The sequence below is a fragment of the Triturus cristatus genome, chromosome 4_2, assembly GCF_964204655.1.
Source record: "Triturus cristatus chromosome 4_2, aTriCri1.1, whole genome shotgun sequence".
NCBI classification, from domain to species: domain Eukaryota; kingdom Metazoa; phylum Chordata; class Amphibia; order Caudata; family Salamandridae; genus Triturus; species Triturus cristatus.
The window spans coordinates 56,369,103-56,392,979 of NC_140586.1; the positions used below are offsets into that span (position 1 = coordinate 56,369,103).

The 23,877-nt window shown below is 44.3% G+C and overlaps 2 protein-coding genes across 4 annotated transcripts in view; one reads left to right on the forward strand and one right to left on the reverse strand.

Annotated features, from left to right (window-relative positions):
* The window catches only part of PODNL1 (podocan like 1), a 173,291-nt gene extending 171,629 nt beyond the window's left edge, over nt 1–1,662 (forward strand). For both annotated transcript variants that reach the window (XM_085600486.1, XM_085600487.1), the window contains exon 11: nt 10–1,662. The gene's annotated coding sequence lies outside the window, so the exon portion shown is untranslated. The remainder of the gene's footprint in view (nt 1–9) is intronic.
* Nucleotides 344–23,877, reverse strand: part of CC2D1A (coiled-coil and C2 domain containing 1A) — a 203,486-nt gene continuing 179,952 nt past the window's right edge. For both annotated transcript variants that reach the window (XM_085600484.1, XM_085600483.1), the window contains 5 exons: nt 4,715–4,778; nt 4,323–4,449; nt 3,334–3,410; nt 3,131–3,178; nt 344–2,089 (listed from right to left, as the gene is read on the reverse strand). In XM_085600484.1, the coding sequence (XP_085456610.1) occupies nt 2,069–2,089; nt 3,131–3,178; nt 3,334–3,410; nt 4,323–4,449; nt 4,715–4,778 (337 nt within the window). In that variant the 3' untranslated portion in view covers nt 344–2,068. The remainder of the gene's footprint in view (nt 2,090–3,130; nt 3,179–3,333; nt 3,411–4,322; nt 4,450–4,714; nt 4,779–23,877) is intronic.

Below are 23,877 nucleotides of genomic sequence, written 5' to 3' on the forward strand. Positions count from 1 at the left end.
CTTCTCTAGGTTCACCGGGGTGAACAGGCAGTCCCACTGAAAGCCAGATACCGAAGGAAGCTGGCACTTCACATCTCAAAGAGATCCGTATCTCGGCAGCTATGATCCAGAACTCAGGGGAGCAGTGAGGCCTAATCAAAACCCATGTCTCCAAGCCAGAAACAGAGGTTGCAATCAAATCAGAGATCTGAACTACAAAGAGTGACTGTAGTTCAAACCAGCTGTCTGGACCAAGTTTGGTGACCACGAACCAGTGACAATCCCAGATCACTGCCCATTCCTAGCATCTAAACTCCCTCACATGAGCTTGTTTCCATCGACACACAACTCTTTCTCCACTCAATCAGTTTGACATTTTATTTATTTTAAATGTTCTATTTGACAATGATTTTCAGATGAAACTATGAAAGGCTGGAGAGCCTTGTTCTTGGAAGGAATCTTCGTCTCACAGGCAACGCTCAGGAAGACCATTGAGTTGTGCAGGCTTTAAAGGTGTTCAAATGCTTGCAGGAGGCCATCCCAGGTGAAACACTTGGACCACCAGCCACCAGGCTTTGTAGGAGTTGGAGCATTTACAGGGCATTGGGCAGCATAAAGCACGTGAGCAAGTGGCCATCAAATTCGTTGGGAGAGTAAGCATTATCAAGAGGCAAGAGTTAGTTAAGACAAAAGGAGCAGCCGCCATCAAACTCATCAGAAAAGTGGTAGGGTTCCTATAAGATAGTGACTGTGTATCTTTCCAGAACTCTGAAGAGGTTTTAGAAAAAAACTAAGAAGTTCGCATTTCCCCATGCCATTGTCAACCCCTTTAATTTATAGAAATATGATGCCATGTAAAAATAATGTAGAGCAGCACAGCTAGAAAAATAGCACCTGTATTCAGAATATCCTTTAAATGCAACAAACCTTGAAAAGCATTGTATGGTGGAAAAGTGGCTGAATGACAGATGGCAGTGTGATGGTGACATCATGCAAGTGGTGAGTGGCAGGGCATTGCATAAGATGACAACATCCTTGTGTGAGGTGAACAAGATGGTTAGATCCTCGTGCAGCATATGTGCACATGTGTGCTAGTGACTTGGACTGTCTCGTGGTGAGATCCTCGGACGATACCCGGTTTACGATCGTAATGTGCAACATTATGTGTAAAATGTCATGCATAAATCCTCCTGTGATGCAGTGTTTGTGACCACTGTGTGATGTAGAGGGTCAATAGTAAGATCTTTGTGGAAGTTGCTGCAGAGAGCAGTGTGTAATCATGTCTTTGTCTAACAAGCCATTTGACAGGCAGCCTTTGTACAAGAAACCCCAGAGGGTGTGAGGACATCCTGGTCTGTGCAGCTGTTTGGTGAAGCATAGTGAGCAAGGGTGGGATCTCCAAGCAAGCAACTCTGTGTCAACACAAGATAAGATCCTTGTTCAAGAAATTCAGAAAAGTTATGGTGTGCTTAGGTGGTGAACTTGTGCAAGCTTCTCTGTGACAGGACAGAGGACATGATGCTGGGCAGTGTGCCCGATGGTGGGGCCCATGAGTGAAGGGTGGCAGTGTGTTAAAAAAGGTTTCCTGCAAAACATTTGTCATGATAATATGTATGATAGTTCAATGAGAGGGGTGAAGGCGCCATAAAGTGACATCGTAAGTCTTGATTGTCATGCACACAATTTCAGTTTCTTTTTTGCTCCCTCCAGCTCACCTCAGATTGGGAGGGACACTGCATTATGAAGGGCCAGGCTCCCCTCCTAACTTCACCCAGTGATAAGGGAGGTGCTATTCCTGTCTTCAGCTTAGGGTCTTGCTTTGCAAGACTGATAGCAAACTCTAATGAGGAGCCAGGGCAGTTTTCTTGCCAAAGTGTCCATAGAAGTGAGGAAGAGGATGATTAGTGCCTTACTCCAGACCCGTTAGTGTCAAACCAGTGCATCTCCAAGGCCCTAGGGACCCAGGAGTAGTGCAACTACAGTATCTCAAATGGATAGCAGAGGGAAGGGGCAGGGAGGGCAACCACCACCCTCAAGAGAAGGCAAGTCTGGTAAAGAAGATCTTTAAGTGGACTCAAACCAGGACACTTCATCTTCGGAACCTCTGCAGCTGAAAAACAGAGCACACTGCAATTAGAAAACCTCCACCTAGCAGACAAAAGACAGGCAGAGAAATACATACATCAAAAATAGCTCAGAATTTAACAGTGGTGAAAAGGGCAACTGTGGAAAGCAAGAGATGATAAAATACCTGAGGTGAATACAACATAACTGAGGTCCAATCAAAAGATGAACTTAGGATTTGCTAAGCAAGAGGACAATTGCAGATGCAATACAGCGAAGGGAAAGGAAACAAGTAAGCACATGCGATCTGGGAATCAGGCAACCAGTAAAATCACAACAAATAGGGGAAGGAAATGGCAACTGGGAGCAGAGCACAGGTGTACTCAGGGCTGCTGTACAGCAGGAAATGTGGACGCAAGACAGCTGGAAAAAGAAAGAAGTGATCATAACAGCTAGATGACAAGAATACAAGATACACATAGGTCAAGAAACAGAAGAAAGTAAGGCGGATGGAGGACACACAAAAAAAGGTAAGAAAGTTAGAGGACTTGAAGCAAGTAAACATTTGATAGTTGGAGGACAGGAAACAAGTGCACGTGTGCCACATTAAGGACAGGAAGCAGGTAAATAAATGGGTGATCGACACAATAAGTGTACATGTGACAAGCAGGTACCGCGTTTAGAAACAAAACAACTCCGAAACAGAGGAGTGTGGTAGGCAAAAAATAATAAACACAAGGGAAACAGGTGAACAAAAAATGGCTGCTGGACAGAAAACAGGCAAAAACAAGACAACTGGAGGACAGGTGACCACAAGATAGTGGGGGCCATAAACAAGTATACACATGACCGGTGAAACACATGGAAGTGGTGAATACAAAACAGCTGGAGTAGATCAACCCAACAGAACTGGGTGAAAAGAAGCGGGTCACCATAAGGGGACAAAATAGCAGATGTACACATGACAACCAGCCAAACGTTGAATAGAAACTACCAGGAAGGGGGGCAGGGAGTCAGAAGGAAACGAAGGCATGGTGGAACCGACCAGAGGGAGGGCTGATTTCCAGTGTGCATTGCGTGTACGTACCTCATTATCAACAAGGTTTCGTTTGTATAGAGCCTCCTTTGCTGCATCCTGTCAAAAAAAAAATAACAGTAACTCAAGAGTTCACATATATAGGGAGCAACAAATGCAACTAAGTTCTCAGAAAATTGGGGTTTTTAGGAACTGCACCCCAAACACTGTCCATTGTCGTTTAGTGCCAAGAGTCCATGCAACAAACGTCTTACCCTTTTGCCTTCATGACCAAGACGTTGCGCTGCCTCGGTATAAAGCTGCAAGAACCGCTCCAGCTGGGTCACGTACTCTGCATAAGGGAGATAACGTGAGGCTGAAATACTTGCATCAGTGGGATAGACACTTTCCAGTAACAAAGCACAACCTCGAGTAATGTCTTCACAATCCGCACCCTCCCTCCAAAAAAATAGAGATGTTACTGCATACAGGCTAGATTGCAAGTCCCACATAAGAGACCGGAAACTGAAATTCCCAATTGAATGAATGCATTAACATTCTTCAAAGTGCGCTCCAAAACAAATCTCCCCCACGAGAACAGATATTCCATGTATATAAGTGTTAGCTCATGCAAGGAGTGATGCAACCATCCACCTCCCGACATGAGCATTACAAAGCAGGGTCATTTTCCCAGCCAGTCAAAAGCGAATCCTTTTCCACCATAGGGGCAACCCAGGCAATCTAGGAATCAGGAGCAATTCAAGGAAACCAGGAGATTCATTGATTAAATCACAAGTATGTTTTTGGAAAATCTAAATCAAAAAATGAGCTGTGAATACCACTTGTCTGTCGTGCATTGGAAGTTTAAAAAGGGCACATAAACCCTTCTCAGAATGTGATCAGGACTGAAAATGTGGACTACTGCTTTCTGTGATATCACAGGCAAGTTTGTGCCTTGGAATGGGAGGCTGAGGTTTTCACTGAACTGACCCCCAAAAACTAAAGGAGAGAGAAGAGATCCGGCTGAAGAAAAGGGGGTTAGCCATGTCCAAGTGAGCGAGCACTGTCCCAATACAAGATCTATATTCTCTGCAGTGAGAGGCACTGTCCTTCGTACCACTCCCACGCTAAGGCACTAAAATAGAAGCCCCTTTAATGTATGTAAGACATCAGCTCCTTCCCCATCCAAACCATGAAAAGAGGTCTCAGAAGAAACACATAGATGAGCATGTGCTAGTTCAGGGAACATATGGAAGCTTATTACCTTTCCTAGCCGCCGGGCCCCCCTGCTCCAGGTGAGCTTTCTGCCACTGGAAGCGTTGGATGATATCCCGGTGCTGGTCCAGAAGCTCATTGGGGGGCTGGCTTTGCATCTGCTTATAGTGGTGGATCTGCAGAGACAGAAAACATCATAGTTCAATGAGATGGTAACACACTCCAGGCACAGCAACAGGGAGTCATCAACACACCAGGGACTCATTGGCGGAAGACCTGAAATCCCAGGACACATCAGCATCAAGAAAGCTACACATCTGGGAAAGAAACTGGACTCCTACACATATATTTGCATGGCAGCTGCAGAATATCTGCACAAGTTCTCCTCCCATCCCTTCAACCCTTCTGATCTCCCCATAAGCTTTTTTCTGTACCACTTACTTTCTTCTCCAGCCGCTCCCTCTCAAAGGCCAATACATGTAGGCTCTGCAGTGTGTATCCTGCCCTGTCAAGGATAAAGAAAAAAAAGGCTGAAATCAAAGTCATGTGTACGTATAACTTTAAAGGTACAGATGCCTTTCCAGAGCTGGATTGGTCATACAGGGCACTGGAAAAAACCCCAGAAGGCTCAGGAACGGGAGTGGTGGTTTTGGTCAGAGATATCTTTAGCATATCTATCCTGGCAAACAACCCAGAGAAGGATTATGTTACTTACCATGTGGCCCGGCAGTCGGAGCACGACTTTGGGTCGTGGTCGCGCTCCAGACACCATAGGCACACGAGATGGGGGTCCGTCACCGACATCAGTTTGTGGCAGGAGCCACAAGGCTTGAAGCCGGTCCGCCGCGATGACATTCATGTGGACCAGGAGTTGTAAGGACTCAAAAGATGTCGACAAAAAGTCGCAAAAAGAGTCAAAGTGACTCGAGGTACCGCTCTCTCTGGATCTGCGCTGGCTGGCACGGAAAAAGAAAGAGCGGACGTCAGCGAACGGGCGGCGTCTAAGTAGATACCACGATGTCATTCCATCGATCATGATGCAAATGACAAACGCGGAGTCAACCGACGCCACCTACCGATATGCAGAGGTACATCTGAGGAAAAAAGTCTCCGGATCCAGTCTGACACCTGGGGGTAATTTTACGGTGAGGAATCCATAACGAATATGTCTCTTACAGATATATCGTTACCGAAGGTAAGTAACTTGTTCGTTACTTACCATGTAAGTAACTGTTCTTGGGATGTATTGCTATAGATTCATATGCTTTGCACTAGTCCGCAATCTAGTGTTGGGCTCGGATGATTACAAGTTGTTTTTGATCGAAGGCGTTTTTTGAGTCAGAAGGTTAGTTAACTCCTCCTTTTGGTGATACTGTGCATGGTTATCGACTACACTGTTTTGCCGCAGGTGGGTGAGAATGGAGCTAGAGTAAGTATTAGTAATGTGAAAGGTAAAATAAAGCAGTAAACTGTGACCTACACAGGCATCCCGGAAGGAGGGTAGGCACATGTGAATCTACAACACTACATGCCAAGAACAGATGCTTACAGGGTAAGTAACATAATATGTTCGAGGCATGTGTGGCTGCAGATACATATGCTTTGCATAGACTGTAAAACAGTACCTCTCCCAAAACGGTGGCTAGCCTGTGGGGGTTGCAGTTGTTTGAAAGAAAGTAGAAAGTACTGCTTGTCCAACATTGGATTGTTGACATGCTGAAACATCCACACAGTAATGTTTTGTGAAGGTGTGTGGTGTGGACCATGTTGCTGCTTTGCAACTGTCCGCAGTGTGGAATGTTCCCTAAAAATGCCATAGAGGCTCCGATTTTACGGGTTGAGTGAGCCCTAGGGGGAACAGGTAAAAGTATTTTAGCTTTAGCATAAGAAGTCTGAATGCATTTGACTATCCACCTAGAAATTCAATTTTTTGAAATTGGGTTTCCAGTGTGAGGAGGTGAAAAAGCATCAAATAATTCCTTAATTTTCCTTAATGTTTTGGTTCTGTTGATATGATACATTAAAGATCTTTTAACATCAAGAGTATGAAGAGCTCTTTCCGCAACAGAATCAGGTTGTGGAAGGAATACAGGTTATTCTATTGATAGATTATTATGGAAAGGAGAGACTACTTTGGGAAGAGACTTGGGGTTTGTTCTGAGCACTACTTTGTCTCAGGGGAGTTGGAATAATGGGTCTTCTAAGGTTAGTGCCTGGAACTTACTGACATGTCTGAGTGAAGGGATAGCTATATAATAAGCTACTTTCTAAGATAAGTATTGGAGTTTGCAGGCATGTAGTTGTTCAAATGGAGGGCCTATGAGCCTTGGTAGTACAATTTTGAAATTCCATGCTGGCGCTGGAGGAAGTGTTGGGGGAATTACTCTTTGAGTCTCTCCATGAATGCTTTACTGATTGGTATCTTGAATAAAGATACATGTTTTATGTTTTGTAGATAGGCTGCAATGGCAGCAAGATGTAAGCGCATTGATGTGTAGGCTAAACCTGAGGTTTGAAGATGCAGCAGATACATTATTGTTTGTACCTGTGCATCTAAAGGGCTTACTTTTTGATGCTGGCAGTATAGAACAGATCTTTTCCATTTGCCAGCGTAGCATTTTCTAGTTGTAGGTCAACGAGCTTCTTTAAAAATATCCATACATTGTTGTGGTAGGTTAAGATACCGAAATTCTATGACTTTAGTAGCCATACGGCAAGGTTAATTTCCTTGGGATTGGGGTGTCTGATTTAGCGTAGGCAAATATCTCTGACTGGTTCATCCACAATACAATGCAATCCATAGAGCATTGCCCTTGGATAGTGGATGGGGGAACCTGGGTGTGAAGTTTAGGCATTTTGCATTTTCAAGGGGTGCGAACAAGTCTATTTGTGAAAATCCCCACTTGTAAAAGTATGGTAGGAGGCTTCAGGGTTGGAGTTCCTATTCATGGACTTGTTGCTGCATCCAGCTGAGGACTTCTGCAACCTGATTGTTTGTCCCTGGTATATGTTCTGCCAGGAGATGATTGTTGTGATGTACTGCTAAGCACCATATGATCTAGGCTAGGTGTGATAATTGCAGAGAGCAAGTCCCCCCCTGTTTTTTGTAGATAGCGCATGGTTGTCATACATTGTGCATGGTTGTCATACTGTCTGTCCAGATTAGGACAGCCTTGTTTTTCAGGTGAAGCAGGAATGCTTTCAGTGACAGGTGAACAACTTGAATATCTAGGTAATTTATATGGAGACCCTGTTATTTGGAGTGCCATACACCCTGAATTGTAAGATTTTAAAGGTGAGCTCCCCATCCCTTCCAGTAAAGCATCAGCTGTGAGAATGGCTTGGGAACTTGGTCTAAAAACGGCCCCACTTTAGACATATTTTTTGTGTTCCACCACTGCAGTGAGTGATGTGTTTATCAACAGGGTCGTGTATCTGACCCTGTGTGTACATTGGCGTGGGAGATATTCTTGCAGAGGTCACATATGCAAATGGGCACCAGGGAATATTGCGATACAGGATGCCATCATGCCTAAAAGGCAAATTACTGTCCTGACTGTGACTTGAAGCCCAGTTTGAAACTTGGGACTAAGGTGAAAATGTTTTATATTCTGGCTGTATTTCGGTATATTAACCCCAAGTGCGCATTGAGTGTGCCCCTAAATACGGTTGTATTTGGAATGGATGTACATGGGATTTTTGCAGGTTGATAGTAAACCCTAGTTGATGTAGTAGGGCGAGTGCTTCCTGTATCTGTTGGCTGAAAACATGAGAGCTGTTTGATTTTATAAGCCAATCCTCTAAGTAAGGAAATACGTGAATGTTTTGTCTTCGCAGATGTGCTGCCACTCCTGCTATGTAAATTTAAATCCCGTATTTGTAAAGTGTGAACTACTCACTCCTAAGGGTCTCTAGGCACTGGGGGCAATCGGGGAGATTAAGTGAGCTACTGCCCAGAGTCACATGGTGCTGAGCTGCCACTGGCGCCAGGGATCAAACCGTGAGCCATGAACTCCGTAGTCAGCCGCCCTAGCCGCTGCACCACACCTCTCCCCTAAGCTAAGCATTTTGAGAATATCCGTGGGGCGGTAGTAACGCTGAAGGGAAGAACTGTGAGTAGATAGTGCTTTCCTTGGAAGGCAAAGCGCAGGTATTTGCGGTGTGATGGATGGATGGGTATATGAAAGCAGGGGTCTTTTAGGTCTAATGCAGCCATGAAGTTGCCCTTTTGCAGTAAAGGCATCACTACCTGAAGGGTGACCATGTGGAAATGTTCTGATAGGATGTAGTTATTTAGGGGCGTAAGGTCGAGAATGGGTTGAAGTAAGCCGTCCTTTTGGGAATGAGAAAGTATAGTGAATATACTCCTGTTCCTCGATGTTGAAGTTGAACTAGCTCCATGGCTCCTTTGAGTAAGAGAGCTGAAATCTCTTGTTTGAGGAGGGCTTGGTGGTGTACGGAGAGAATGTGGTTGCTGGTTGGGATTTTTGGAGGAGTGATAATGAGCTCCAGACAGCAACCATGTTGGATAATGTCCAAAACCCATTGAACTGTTGTGATGGATCTCCATGCAGTGTAAATGTTTTTAAGACGTCCCCCAACAGGTGTTAGATGTTCGGGGGGAATGTTGAGGAAGTCATTGTTTAGTGTTTGTATTTGAGGTACAGTTAGAATTTCCGCGACAGCGGCCCTTGTAATTGTTGCCTCTATATGAGCCTCTGTAGAAGCTTTAAGAGGTGGATGACTGTCCTTGGTTTTTGTAAGAGGACCCTGTAGGGTCCGTAGAGGCAGACTTGGCACCCTGTTTTAAAGATAGGCAACTAAAAGACCCACAATAGGTGGACGTTTGGAGGGCCCCCGTAGATTTTGTTACTTCAGTGTATTTTTTCATCTTTTCAAAGGCTGTATCTAGTTTGGCCCGAAGAAGCACTCCTTGTCAAAGGGAAGATTAAGTAAAGCTTGCTGTACTTCAGGTTTAAAACCTGAGAAACTTGGCCAAGCATGTCTACGGAGGAGAAGGCTGGTATTGCTGCCTCTCGCTGCAGGCTCTGTGGAACCTAGTGCACACTTGATGGCGTTATTTGTGATTAACTTATGAACTATTTCATGACCCCGTTTTTTTGTATTCCTCTGGGAGGCGTTGGAGGAGCTCCTTCATTTCGTATCAGTGGGTCAAAGCATGCCAAAAGTGTTTGGCTGATGGTATTTCGCCAATGAATTGGGGATTTGGCTGCAACCTTGTTTCCCGGAGGCACCAATTCGTTTTGACCTTGTCTGGGGGAAGTGCATCCCCAGTTGTTTATGAGCTAGCCCTTTTCCTTGCATTAGCAGCTACCAAGGAGTCAGGTGTTAAATGTCCTTTAAAATATATAGGGTCAGCTAGTGTTTTTGTCAACCCTTGATGTGATTATTCGTGATTTTATGGGATCTTTAAAAATGTCATTGGGATGACGTAGCACTCCGTTGAGCATTGGTAAATATTGAGATCCTCGTTGACCAGGAACTCATCCTCTATAGGGTACTTATGTAGCGGCACCTGGTGGTACACTGCAACACTGGCTATTAAGTCCTGATAAGCTGAAGCATCATCTGCTAGGGATGGGCATGCAGGATAGAGATCTGGATCTGTATCCCCTTGTGGCTCTATATTGTAGGTGTCCCATGGGTCCCCAGGATGTGTGGCCTCTCCTATATTACGATTGTCATCTAATACTGGTGAATGTGGTGAGAAATCGCCTCCTTCATATTGTTGTGATGAAGCAGGTGGAGTGGAGACTAGGGGGTGGTGTTGGTGGAATTAGAGAGGTAGGAAGAGGAATGTGTAAAGGGCTACTGGCAATGTCCTTTCCCCCCCCCCTCTGGAGAGGTTGAGCTGGAGCATCAATAGCCTCTTCACAGGACAATTGTCTCTTATAGGGTTGAGGTGCTGCTGGTTGGAGAATAATTTTCTTTGTTCCAGAGTTAATTTGTAAAGTTTGCCTCTGATAGACAGCTCTTGCATGGTTTCGAGAATTGGCTCCGGTAGTGTTTTCGGACTGAAGGTATAGCATTTCGGTGCCGGACGAAGTTTAGTTTTTGGTGCTGGTGTCGAAGCACTGTGCCCTATATCGTTTGGTACCGAACCTAATGTCCGATGCGTCTGTGCCGAATCTGATTTGGTGGCGGCACCTGTTGTAGGCCGATGTTTCAGCACCAAGCCCACGAGTGGGACGTCCGAATCTGTACTTCGTTGCACGCCATGGATTTTGTGCAGTGGTGGCCCATGAGCAGGTTTATCCGTCGGAGTCGATTTTTGGGGCTTCGCTTCGGAGGCAGGTGTCCTCACAGTCCAACACTTCTTGGAAGACTCCAGGATGACTGGATCTTGCTCAGCCACCGACTCAGAATCGGTTTTGTGGATGGAGAAGGATTCCTCTTGGGCTGCGAGGCGTCCACTTTTTCCTCATTCTGTCGACCAAATATGTTGGGTGTGTCATCCGTTTGTCTGTGCTGCATTTTGAGTCGCTGTGCGCGCTGATCCCTAAGAGTCTTTTTAGATCGGAACGATTTACAGGCCTCACAGGTATCTTCCTTATGGGCGGGAGACAGACATAAATTACAGACTGAATACAGGTTGGTATTAGGGTATTTGGAATGGCAATTCGGACGAAAGTGGAATGGAGTAAGTTCAGTCAGCAGCTCATTTTTCGGCTAGATCTGTTATATTGGAAAGGGCCCAGCCGTGCATGGCCTGTAGGCTGTTGAGGCGAGTCGAAGAACCTGGCATGTAAAATTGTTCTTTTTCTCTGAACGCAAGATTGACTACACGATCGAGACAATACCATTGAGAAAGATCTACTGGCGAATCAAAGGTAGCCTGAAAGGATCTCGAAACCAGATCGCGAGAGAGTGTATATATATAACCCGTTGGCGGAAAGAAACAATCTAAAATGGAGTCGATGTTCATGCGCAGTAAACATCGTTTACCACAAATCCTTTTACCCGCATGGAATTACAATGCGGTTGTTACAACGACCGCTTTGTAACAACGCATACCATTACTCCGAAATTCGGAAAAACGACTTGCGGAGGAGGCAGAAGGTGTTGGTTTTGAAATCCAACACCTTCCCTACTGTTGCATATACTGGAGTTGGAATAGTAAATTATACTATTCCAACATCCAGCCCCCCCCCAGAGCAAGTCGCTGTTACGATTTGCGGGGTAATGGTATGCGTTGTTGCAATGCGTCCGTTGTAACAACCGCATTGTAATTGCATGCAGGGAAAAAGCTTCTGGAATAAAGTGGCACATTCCCCATGCGCAGTATCACCAAAAGAAGGAGTTATGCAGCCTCGTGACTCGAAAAACGTCTTTAAACAAAAACAAATTGTAACCATCCGAGCCCAACACTAGATGGCGGACTTATGCAAAGCATGTGTATCTACAGCCGCACATGCCTCGAACATGCAAGCAATTGTATTAGACACAATCATAATTTGTCTCCACAGATGATCAGACTTGCAGGTTACACTATCTGTACAGTATTAATGGGGTGTTAAAACATTTTTGAGGCTGATTTTGTTCCCCCAGCTGATGACGATAGAGAATGTTTTGAAGGCCAGACTGGGCACTAAAATAAACCCTTTCAAAATGCTCAAACCAGTCCCACGCTTCAGGAGGCCGCGACTAGACTGGAGCCATAGGATCCTTCATGGCTGGATCATGGCAGCCTATCCAGTCACTTAGGAAAATGACAGAATGACATACGGCCAGTCTGGCCCAGCCTGGTGTTTCTCGCCCCTGGGTGTTTCGCTTTGGAGTGGTGGTGTGGAATATTGGCCGAGCCCTTCTACCTGCCACCCTGCATAGTGACGGGCCCCCATCAGGTGAAGGATCACTAAGAGACCCTCTAGCTAAGATAAAAAGTTAATGCTAACGAAAGAAAGTTAATTTAACAAACTGCATTTCAGAAGCAACAACTTACAAACAAGTTTTCTCAAACATGCTGTTCAATGTGCTTTCACCGCTGCCCTGTCTTTTGTTTTCACAAGAGTGATACCACCAAACAAATGGACGCATGGGGATGCACAACAAATCCACCTTTGTACCTCCGATGCAAGAAACTACACCACAGACCATTCATTTTGAGAAGACGGTACCATCTGAAATAGAGAAGATATCATCCAAAAAAAGATACTATAAGCGCATCTGGACCGTCCCAAAAAGAAAAGCCATATTAGAACTACTTTTGAATCGGGGTATCATAGTTATGCCGGCAGGCAAAGCGGCAGCATAATCATACAAAACAGAATGGTCTATATAACAGAAGGCATAAGACAGGTCTCTAATGCAGACTACTGTAGGACAATCGAAGAGAAAGCCATTAAGCTCAAGCAAGAACAAATGAAATCCATAATTGATGAGAGCTTAACAGCTGCCTGCTTCAAGCAAAACATGATGACTTCTTGCATACAAAACATCCCTGCATATCAACATTGTACCACCTTCCAGAAATTTACAAAAACCTGTACCACCCTTCTTACTGTCCTGTTATATTAGCAGGAACAAATTAAGTCTGTAATCGACAAGGCCTTAGCAGCTGGCTAGCTCAGTGGAATAGAATAAGACTTGCATACAGAACACTCACTCTTACCAACATTGTACCTCCTTCCTAAAGTTCACAAAACCCTGACCTGCCCTCCTGACAATCATCATATCAGCAGACAGCTCATTATTTGACCTGGTCTCCAAATATATTGATGTTACTCAATCCTTTAATTTCTAAGGTATGCTTCTTTGTACGGGACATGACGGACATGATCAAAAAATAGGTCTCCAAATTGATGTATACCAACAAACCACAATAAACTTTGATTGAGAATCATTATACACAAACATTCTCCAAGATGAAGCCCTGGATGCCCTAGAATTGTATTTGGAGCAACGTCCGGGACCACATTAGGTTCCCACAAGTTTCATCACTGATATGGCCACAATTGCCTTGAAAAATGTTTTTACTTTCCAGCGGTGACCTATTTATAAGTGAAAGGGGTTTCTATGGGTTGTTCCTTTGCACTAGAATTGACCATTCTTTATACACACAGCATGGAAAGTAATGGATCTACAACAACAATCCATACAGGAACCACATTATTATGTGGCTTCTTTACCTAGATGCCTTTTGCATCTGCTCTTTCGAGAAAAAGAAACTTGAGAAATTCACCACTTGGTAAACAACAGGTCACCCCATAAAAAATTAATCATGCACACAAGTCACATTGAAAGTCATTTTCATGGCCTGATGTTTGAGTCTTATGATGGCATGCTCAAGACTTTGTTGTACACAAAACCCATTACTAGGAATCTTCTATTACACTGCAAGAGTTTCCATCCTACAAATCCGAAGGATAATTATCCATTTGGCCAATTTCAACTCCAAAAACCATTAAAGAACAACAGGAAAATAGCCTGACTTGCACCCAGTGGAACTATCTTGGAGAATAAGAAAGCAGCTCTCCAGTACCATTGATTTGTGTCTTACTGCATACTGCTGACACAGACCACTTTAAGATGATCAGGAAGAATGGGCACATATTGTAAACACTGTTATGTCCCATGGATTACCCTTTGTTTGCATTTACTAAGAACAGGAGCATAGAGGATCATATTATCAGAGCACACCAACCAAACAGGAAGCCACTTGCACAAACATCTTGAGCATGTGGAATCAAAAATGCCCTATTAGCCACCATAGGTGTTGTAACTGCACATGTTGTAAGAAAACCACCACAGGCCATGAACTGAGCACGAGGGAATTTGGGTGAAGCACATGAGATTCTACAACTAAAATAACAAAAATCTGGTGCATGGCATTTCATGACCTTGCATGAAGCTTTACATTGGGAAGACAAATCCAGAATCAAAAAAAACCTTTGTCCGACATAAAGCTGGAAATAGATGTAGGAGAATGACAGCACCTTTGGTGGAACATTTCATTGCTAATAATTGTAAATAAGATGACTTTAAATAGACAATTTTGGCAGTCACACAGCTGGATATGTGGGGTGGAAAGCTGGGAAAAAAGCTGCGAGAAAAAAGCTGGTTCTATACTCTGTTATGTTATGATGACTCATGGTCTAAATGAGAGAGGTGAACTACACAACATACGATAAGGATCATCGAACTATGGGTTATATTATAGTCTTATAGCCCGCCGTAGCGGGCTATACGGCTATTAAAGGCCCGCTGCAGCGTTAAAGGCCCGAGCCGAAGGCGAGGGACTTTAACAAAGCAGCGGGACTTTAATTGCCGGTATAGCCCTGCTACGAAGCACTATAAGGCTATTAGAACATTCTGCCACTAGAGGGCAGAATGTTCTAACAAACAAAGTCTTCAGGGAGCGTGAGGGGATTGAAATCCCCTCTGGGTCCCAGAAGCCTTTGATCACAGCCAGGGCTGTGAACAAAGACACATTGGAATGTTGGAGCTCCGGGCTTATACCAGCCATTATAAGCCCGGAGCGCTCCATTGTTTTCAATGGAGCTTCCAACATTCCAATGTTCTAATAATATGTAACACTTGCATATGTTTTATTTAACACATTTTTATCTCACTTTCTCTCCCCATATTTTTCTCATGCCCACCATTCAGTCATACACATTTTATGTAGCCTGTTAAGCATTTCAGTGTTGCTTGGAGACATGTGAGCAAGAGAGTCAACTTCTGTTTCTATGACCATAGGCACTCTTAAACGTATCAACTGAATGACATCTTTGTGCCATACAAGCTAGTAAATGATGGTCCAAGGATCACTGTGTCTCCCTCAACCTCTATTGCAGACATTCCCACCTGGATCGCTTCACCTCCTACACATATGCCAGTGGTCAGAGTAGTTTGCTGGATTTGACGCAGGAGTGTCGCACAGCATGAGTCCGCGGTCTATGACCAGTGATGTATATTTTTGGGTATTACCTCCATTTGTGTAGTTGCGATATGGTGTGTGACATGCAGCTCCATGTTCCGTTTTGAGGTCAATAGATAGCGTTTATTTTATTTCATGACAATAGTTTGCTTAAGTAAGCTTGCAAATAGGAGAACATGAGGTATGCCTGCGCTTTGTCACACGTGGTGTCTTCTCAATGTGCTGCTAGTTGAACATTGTTGTACTTGTGTCTCCGTATATTGTCTATACCTAATGGCACTAGGTCTGTCATCATTCTGATGAGATCCTCCTAAGAATATTTACAGTCTCAAAGCATGTCGACACTCGATGAGTCATGCTACGTTTGTCAAGGATTGGTGACTTGCCGCCAAGGTACACCAATATTCAGGACCTCCAAACATCCATCTACCCACACAGCATGGCCCTGACTCTATATTTTGATTGGGAACATAAAGGACTAAGATTTAGAGTTCCTGTGTGTCTTTGCCAAACGGATCAATCTTTTCATTTTTTTACTCCTTTATGGTACATGTTGATAAGAAATATCTGGTATTTTTATGTCAAGAAAAATGCTTGAAAAATTGTTGATTTCCATGATCGCTAGTGGTGGTCTTACTTTTTTCTCGCAACAAGAGACATGATCTTTCCACATTCTTCAATCAACTGTAGCTATTGATATGTAATCTTGCCTTCCTTTCAGATACAAATTGTATTGAACATTTCCACAGTGATCTTTCAAATGACCGCAAATGTGTGAGCAGACAATCCGAAACTCAAATGCTAACACTAAAAAAGTCCCACAAACCACTGTTATCTGTCAAATACCTTGATGTTATTTTGCTGCAACTAAACATATTTTTGCTTCAAGGTTTTATAATGTGAGAGAATATATGCTTGAGATCAGTTTGGAAAACATAAAATACAGAATGCTTGTATTATAGTTTGTTATATAGAGATGAGTTCTAGTTAATATTTCTCAGCAAAAGTAGAACACACGTTTCTATTCATGCCATGCAGAGCTCAGAGCAAGGGCATAAGTGTACTGGGCAAAACCGGACCCACGTCACCTGGTGTAGTGAATCAGCCACTTTTGTGGTCTGACACCCTATGATGACCCTCAACCACCACCATTCTGTACTGACTTAAGTGTGTTCTGCCTTTTAGTGGAATAGTCTTTCCAAGAATAGAAGGTATGGTATGTTGAGGTGCAGTCTTGTGGGTGGTGGTGCACACATGTGCTCAATGTTGTATACTGAGGGATTAAGTGTATAATGTTATTTGGGTTAGGTGAATTATGACTTTGACCTATTGGCTTTGACGTGGTCTAATGTCATTCTGCCTTCTGACTTTACCTTGCTTCAAACTTTTCTGTGTGCACAGTGGTGCTTGTAAGTTGTGTGGATGAGAATTATAGGTGCTCCTTGTTTTTTTGATTCCATCTTGCTTTGGGCCTTTGTGTGCATGGCTTAACTAACTCTGAAGCCATTTTCTGTGAAGAAGAGGGCATGTTTTGCTTTCCTGCTGTTTTTCGCATTTTACTGACTAGAGAGAACTGGTTCTTATCAGAGGAATGTACATGGTTTGACTTTTAGTCATAACAGGGGCCTGATCAACCCTTGGTCTGACCTTGAAGCAGGCTGATACTGACTCTCATGAGAACTAGGGGGCGTGGCTTGCTAGAAGCTTCGCTGTGTTTTGAATGTGTATTAAAAAGGGGAGTCTACACTGGCTCGGTGGAAGTTCATCCGTGGAACAGACGTGTTGCCACGGAAGAGTAGAGGCTGGTGTCACCTCTGAGCTTTCGCCCGGTTCAAGCAATGGACTCCCCTTGAACAAAGTGGGGTGAAATGGAGCATTAGGTGAGGTGTCTCTGCTAATGTCTCTTGATTCTTTTCTGAATTCTTTCCTTTCCTTATTATTTTCTGATTCTTATATCCATACATATATATTTCTAAATATATATTTGTCTTGATTGATATTTGCAATCATACTATTGATATGTTAGAGTCTGCTATGTTAGGTGCATTTGCCTTACTGTGTGATGCTATTTACTAATAAATACATCCCAGATATACCAATTCGTCTTTTCCTTGTAGCAGGAGGTGTGGACTCTTCTTGGCCAAGTATTCTGTTGTAGAAGGATGGGTGAATTCCCTTCTAGCAGGTAATTGTGTTATAGGAAGTTGGCGCTACTCCTCACAAGTGATGCGCAAATTATTGTTTTCTTGCCTTGCCTTTGGGGGAGTGTTGAAAGTTTGCCCACCTTAGGAAGTGCTGTGTATATGTTATATTCCATAAGTTTGGAACTGTTTCTCGCCCTGGGAAAGTGACAGTACATTCCTTGGTCCAGGGGAGATCTAAGGTTGTCATTACACCTGGGTGAAACCGGGCTCTACCTAAACCGGAAATAATTCAAATTCAATACAGTGGGGTTTTAATCTGATGGCGCCTTTTAAAAACTTACACGTGAGGTGCAGGTTGTTTTAGCAAATTTTGCCAGTTACAGAGAGACTTCAGACAAATGTGCGGTGTTAGCAAAGTACAAAGTGTACTTAGAACCGGAAAAAGAAAACCTTTTTCGTTTTAATGCACACTACAAGAAAATGTGATTATTACTGACCAAAGAAACGGTGCAATTGACTTCAAAAGTCAAAGTTTTTAAACATATTAGGATGACCAAAAAATGATAAAGAACTTTAAGACAAAAAGCATTGGCAAAGTACCATATTGGCTATCAGCGCCGGCAGTGACGCCTGTTTCAGATAGATGTGCAGGCGACGAGGCAACATTCCATCAACAACAAGCATTTGCAATGCAATAGGTCCGATTGCATTGCAAATGCTTAAGTTTAAAGCTGAGCGTGGCGCCGCTTCACGGACACCGCGCTCGGTTTCTTTATATATTTCTTAACTTTAACACTGAGCGCGGTGTCCTTGAAGCAGGTGCTGCGCTCAGTGTTAAAGTTAAGAAATATATAAATAATCCGAGCGTGGTGTCCGTGTAGCGGCGCCGCGTTCAGTTTCAAAGTTAAATTTAAAAAAAAGGTAAATCTATACCTCCTCCGTAGGAACTCACCTTTTGATATATTGGTCTTCTTTCTTGTACTAAGCTATGCATAGCTCGATATTCAGTAGCACAATCTTTTTGCTCCAATTCTCTCTGCTGTTTTGACAATGCGATTGCCATTTTGATGGCTGCTGTAACAACTATTAACAACAGCACTTTACTGTAAAGGTGTGCAGCTTTGCCCCTCGCACATACTGTGAGAAATAAAACTTGCTTCTGGGTATCAATTGCTATGTTGTTTCTTTGATGCTCGGCATCCTAACACCATGACAGTGTCGCAAGGTGCTGGTAGTGTGAAAAGAGAATGTGGCATAACAACCAGAGCTGCCATCAGTGGAATAGGGGAATCGGGTTATAGTCTCGGCGTCGCCTCAAGATCCTGACAAATCACGTAATCTCCTCGTGCCTACAAAAATGTAAGTGATGCTGTGTATTGTAACTGGTGCTTATGTAAAGTGCTCCAATACCTTTGTGTCGAGTTTGCGCTACATTAAACCGAGAATAAACAAATATACTGTGATAGGTTTTTACTTCCGGATGGAATTTGGGAGTAACAAGGTTGCTACCTGCCTGACTTAGTCCCTCTAATTACATGCCGTAAATGCTCGCCAGCGTCACCCGCTTACTTTATTCGATGCAAACGTGTTCTTGACAGTGCCACTGCTTCTTGTTGTACAGACAGCAGTGTACAGACATCCTGCGCTACCTAACCCAGTCTCGGCATGGAGGCACAAGAGATGAACAGGGCTCCTCGGGGCAGCGGCTTCCTTGCCAGTCCTGTGCCTGAGCTGGGGACCACCCAGGGTATATCTAAAAACGTAGCAGCGACGACATGCATCGTCAAAGAGCCTCAAAAAGGCTCTTTGAAGTGGTTGTGCATTTCTTAGATAGCGCTTTGTGCGCAGCCAATCGTCGTTGCAGGCGCTGTAAAGAACAGGTGCAGGTAACACTCCACAGAAAGCTTCTCCCTTTTCTCCGTCCATCGTGATCATGATTAGACCCCCTGAGCTGAGAAACTGACCCAAGATATGTATTTGTTTTCTGGAAAACCCGAGAATTATATATGGTACACATTACCGAACTGTGTTATTTCCCAACTTCCCACTCGACATGAGATATGCATTATGTGGCAAAGACGTCACATTAATAAAACAAGCGCTCGCCATGACGTTTTCGTTTGCCTTTTTCTGCCGTCCCACTTGGACGGCCTCACCAGCTAAAAGGTTTCTTATCTTTATGGGGCCATGTGTTTGGCCCCATAAAGATAAGAAACCTTTTACTTCAGAAGGAAAGCAGGCAAGGCCGTCCAAGTGGGACGGCAGAAAAAGCCGAGCGAAAACGTCACCAACAGCTCTTTCCCAATGGCTGGCCGCCGTTTAGCATAAACGGTGACGCCGGCCAATGGGAAAGGGACGGGGCTTAAAGCCCTTTACTGAAAAATCCCCAAAACACTAAATCTCGCCAGCGAGAATGCGCATGTACGCAGCCTACGCTAGCGAGACCTAAAAATAACACACATTTTTATATAGTTTTAGACACCAAGATCATCAGAATCAGGTAAGTACTTTTAGACGTTATAGATTTTTACTGGAAAAACCGAAGAAAATCACAGCTGTCAGACTTGAGGCATGAGCCTTGAATGATGTAATGTTATCCAATTGGAGAAACATTCAATGGATAGGTGCACCTACAAATTGGGGTCCAGTTGAACATGTGGTTTGTTTTAGGGAAAGAGCACTGGCACTGGGGCCTGGTTAGCAGGGACCCAGTGCACATCAGGCGAAAAACATCAGTACTAGAGGGAAAACGTGGGGGTGACCATAACAATAATGGGCACATTCCTTCACACACCCCAAACGAAAGAGGATGAGACTAACCTTTCCCAAGAGAGTCTTCATTGTCTAAGTGGAAGAGCCTGGAAAGGCCATCTGCATGGTCAGTCCCAGGTCTGTAAAGTCCATACCCTGTAGGGAGATGACCACCTCAACAGTTTGAGATTTCCCCCCTTTATTTGCATTAACCATCTCAGAGGCCTGTTCAGTCTGAAAAAGGATGCGAGTCCCAAACAGGTAGGGTCTCACCTTCAGTGAACAAACCACAGCAAAGGCTTCCCTCCCAATGGCATTCCAACGCTGTTCCCTGGGGAGTAACCTCCTGCTAATAAAAGAGACCGGCTGGTCCTGCCAATCATCGTTGGTTTGGGATAGAACTGCCCCTATCCCATGCTCAGAGGCATTTGTCTGCACAATGAACTACTTTGTATAATCTGGAGCTTTTAGAATGGGTGCTGAGCACATTGCTTCCTTCAGAGAATCAAAAGTCTTTTGACAGTTCACTGTCCAGTTTACATATTTGTTTTTAAAATCTGGTTTTATTCGTTTTTAAGCAATCATTTACATGCATAGTTGATTCATCGTTGCTGCAGCATGCAGCGACAGTAGATGTTGTGCGTCACTGGACAGCAATATATTTGATGACAAAATTGAGATTTCAGCAGTTATATTCATCATAGTTTTTTAACACATGGTTGCTTATATTACAGTGTTTTCCATAACGAATACACCTGAAGTATTTGTTCATTTTGCAGAGTATGCTATGTTTAAGAGTCAATTTGGTGCATGGAGATTAGCGAAGCTGTTCATGTGTTGATAACTGTGTATATAGGGTATTGAACTTGGGATAGGGTTGGAATGCTCTCGTAGGTTTAAGTGTGTATAAAGCTGTATGTATGCCTCCAAAGGCGCCCATTAGCGACACCAGTGCCGTAATGTTATGATGCGCAAGTGCATTGAAATAGTGTTGCTTAGCCTTTGGGTCCAGTTTACCTTCTTTGATTGCTTCTTGGTGGTCAACTCTGTGAGGGGACCCACAAAATTACCATACTCTTTCATAAACCTCCTGTAATACCCAGTCGAGGCAATGAATGGCCTAAGTATACAAGAGAACCCTGCCCTATCTGGCTCTTGCTTGCCTTGATAGTTAGTTCTGCATGTTGCAGAGCCTCAAGGACCTTTTCAAGGTGGATCAGGTGATCCTGCCAAGTGAAGCTACAGACAGTAATATCAAGATATGCTGCATTAAAAGACTGCAGCTCAGCCAGGACTTTGTTCACCAGCCTTTGAAAGGTGGCACAACATTCTTTAAACCAAATGGCATCAAAGTAAATCGGTAATGCACATCTGTGGTGGAGAATGCGGACTTCTGTTTTGCTCCTGCGGTCAAACCAATTTGCCAGTACCCTGATGCCAAATCAAGACTACTGAGAAATGTGACTTGCCTCTAACCTGTCTATGAGCCCACCTGCCCTTGGAATGGGCTGTGCGTATGTCTTAGTGACAGCATTGGGGCCTCTGTAGTCCACACAAAAATTCTGCTCTGGTTTTCCTCCCTTGGAATGAGGTTTTGGGAATAAGACCACAGGGCTGGCCCAGGAACTCTCACAGGGTTTAATCACTCCTAATCTCAGCATTGTGCTGACTTCAGCTCTGTTGCTTTCTTTGACTTGGTCAGATTGACAGAAAATTTTGTTTTTGACAGGTAGGCTTTCCCAAGTGTCCACATCATGCGTACGCCCGGTTGTCTGTCCAGGGGTCAGAGAAAAGTGCTCAGCATACTGCCTTATGACTTGCCTGCAGTCAGTCTTCTGTTGGGCAGTGAAGGTATCTGATAACTTCCTCAACAGACCCATCTTTAGGGTTGTGGGAGAGGAGGTCAGGGAGAGGTTCACTCTCTTCTTCCTGATTTTCATCAGTGGCCATCAGCATGGCCACATCAGCCCTGTGACGAAAGAGTTTTAGGCTGGTTCACATGGATTACCCTGTGAGGGCTCCTGGAAGTACCAAGGTCCACCAAGTAGGTGACCACCCCTTTTCTTTCTAGGAGAGAGAGGGACCACTCCATTTGTCCTGGAGGGCCCTAGGTGCCACAGGCTTCAACACCCATACCTTCTATCCTGCTTGGAACTTCACAAATGCAGCCTTTTGGTCACACCATTGCTTCTAGAGCTCTTGGTTTGCTTCAAGGTTTTTATTGGCTTTCTCCATGTACTCAGACATTCTGGAACGAAGGTCAAATACGACGTTTACTAAGTCCAGTTTGAGTTGTTTGTGAGGCTTCTCCCAGCCCACCCTTACTAGACTTGGTGGACCCTCTCACAGAATGGCCAAACAGAAGCTCAAGGGGACTAAAGTCCACTCCTTTCTGTGGCACCTCTCTGTAACTCTAAGCAAAAAGCAGGCCTGGCAGAAAGACATCCCATTTTCCTTCTGGGAATTTCAGGGAGTCCCATGATCATACCGTTCATGGTATTGTTGAATCGCTCAACCAGACCATTGGTTTGAGGTGATATGGGTGGTAAACTTATACATCACCCCATACTGCTTTTGGGCAACCAGGTATGAAGTTACTACCTCTGTCTGACACCACCTCCTTAGGAAAGCCCATTCTAGTAAAGATACTTATGAGGATCCTGGAAACTGCAGGAGTAGCAACAGTCCTAAGTGGAATTTCTTCAGGATACCTGGTGGCACGATCCACTACCGCTAGTATGAATCGGTTTCCTTATGCCATCTGGGGGTCAAGGGGACCAACAATGTTAATCCCTACCATCTCAAAGAGGACCCCAGCCAGTGGTAGTGGAATTAAAGGGGGGCTGTGCTTTGCTACCTGTCTTGCCAATGATTTGACAGGTAACACAGGAGTTGCAAAACTCCTTTACTTTCTGGGACATACCTGGGCAGTAGAAGTGGGTGACTAACCTCCTCCAAATTTTTGTCGGGCCAAGTTGCCCAGTTAGGGGGATGTCGTGTCAAAGTGAGTATGAACTCCCTGTACTTCTGAGGCACTATCACTCTCCTAGTGGCACAAGGTTAGGGGTCTCTGGCCTCAGTGTAGAGTCCCTCCTCCCAATAGGTCCTGTGGGAGCCACTGACATCTCTTTTTTCCTGGTCAGCTGGCTCAGGCTCTCAAGAGTGAGACAGGTCCTCTGTCCTTGGAAAATATCTTCCCTAGACACCCCCCTGTGTCTAGGAGCTCTGTTGTGTAAAGCCCAAGTTCCTGGGGAACAGTTCCCTCAAGGGCTGACAGGTCTTCTCCCTGAGGAGAGGGGACCTGTGCTTTTGTATCAGTAGATGTAGGCTTACCAGACTTCTTGCCTTTTCTCTTGGAGGATTGGGCCATTATTGCAGGCTCCAATTTTTCTTTTTCACCCTGGGCATTGCACTGTGCTCTTGTTTTCACACAACCCCATTCAGGTATTCCAAGCATTGCTGCATGAGTTTTCATATCTACCTCAGCCCATGCGGAGGACTCCAGATCATTCCCTAGCAGACATTCTACTGGAATTGCAGAGGACACAACCACCTTCTTTTAGCATGTAACCCCTCTCTACTCGAAGGTCACCATAGCCATGTGATTAACCTTAAAAATGTTACCAGCACTGATAACTGGAGAAATGTGCCCAGTTATGTACTGCTCTGGGGATATCAGTTTGTAATCACCATGGTAACACTTGCACCTGTATCCCTCAGTGCTTCTACTTCAACTCCATTTATATGTAGACTTTCTCTGTACTTCTCCAGGTTACTGGGCCAGACAGCCGGGGAAGCAATATCCACCC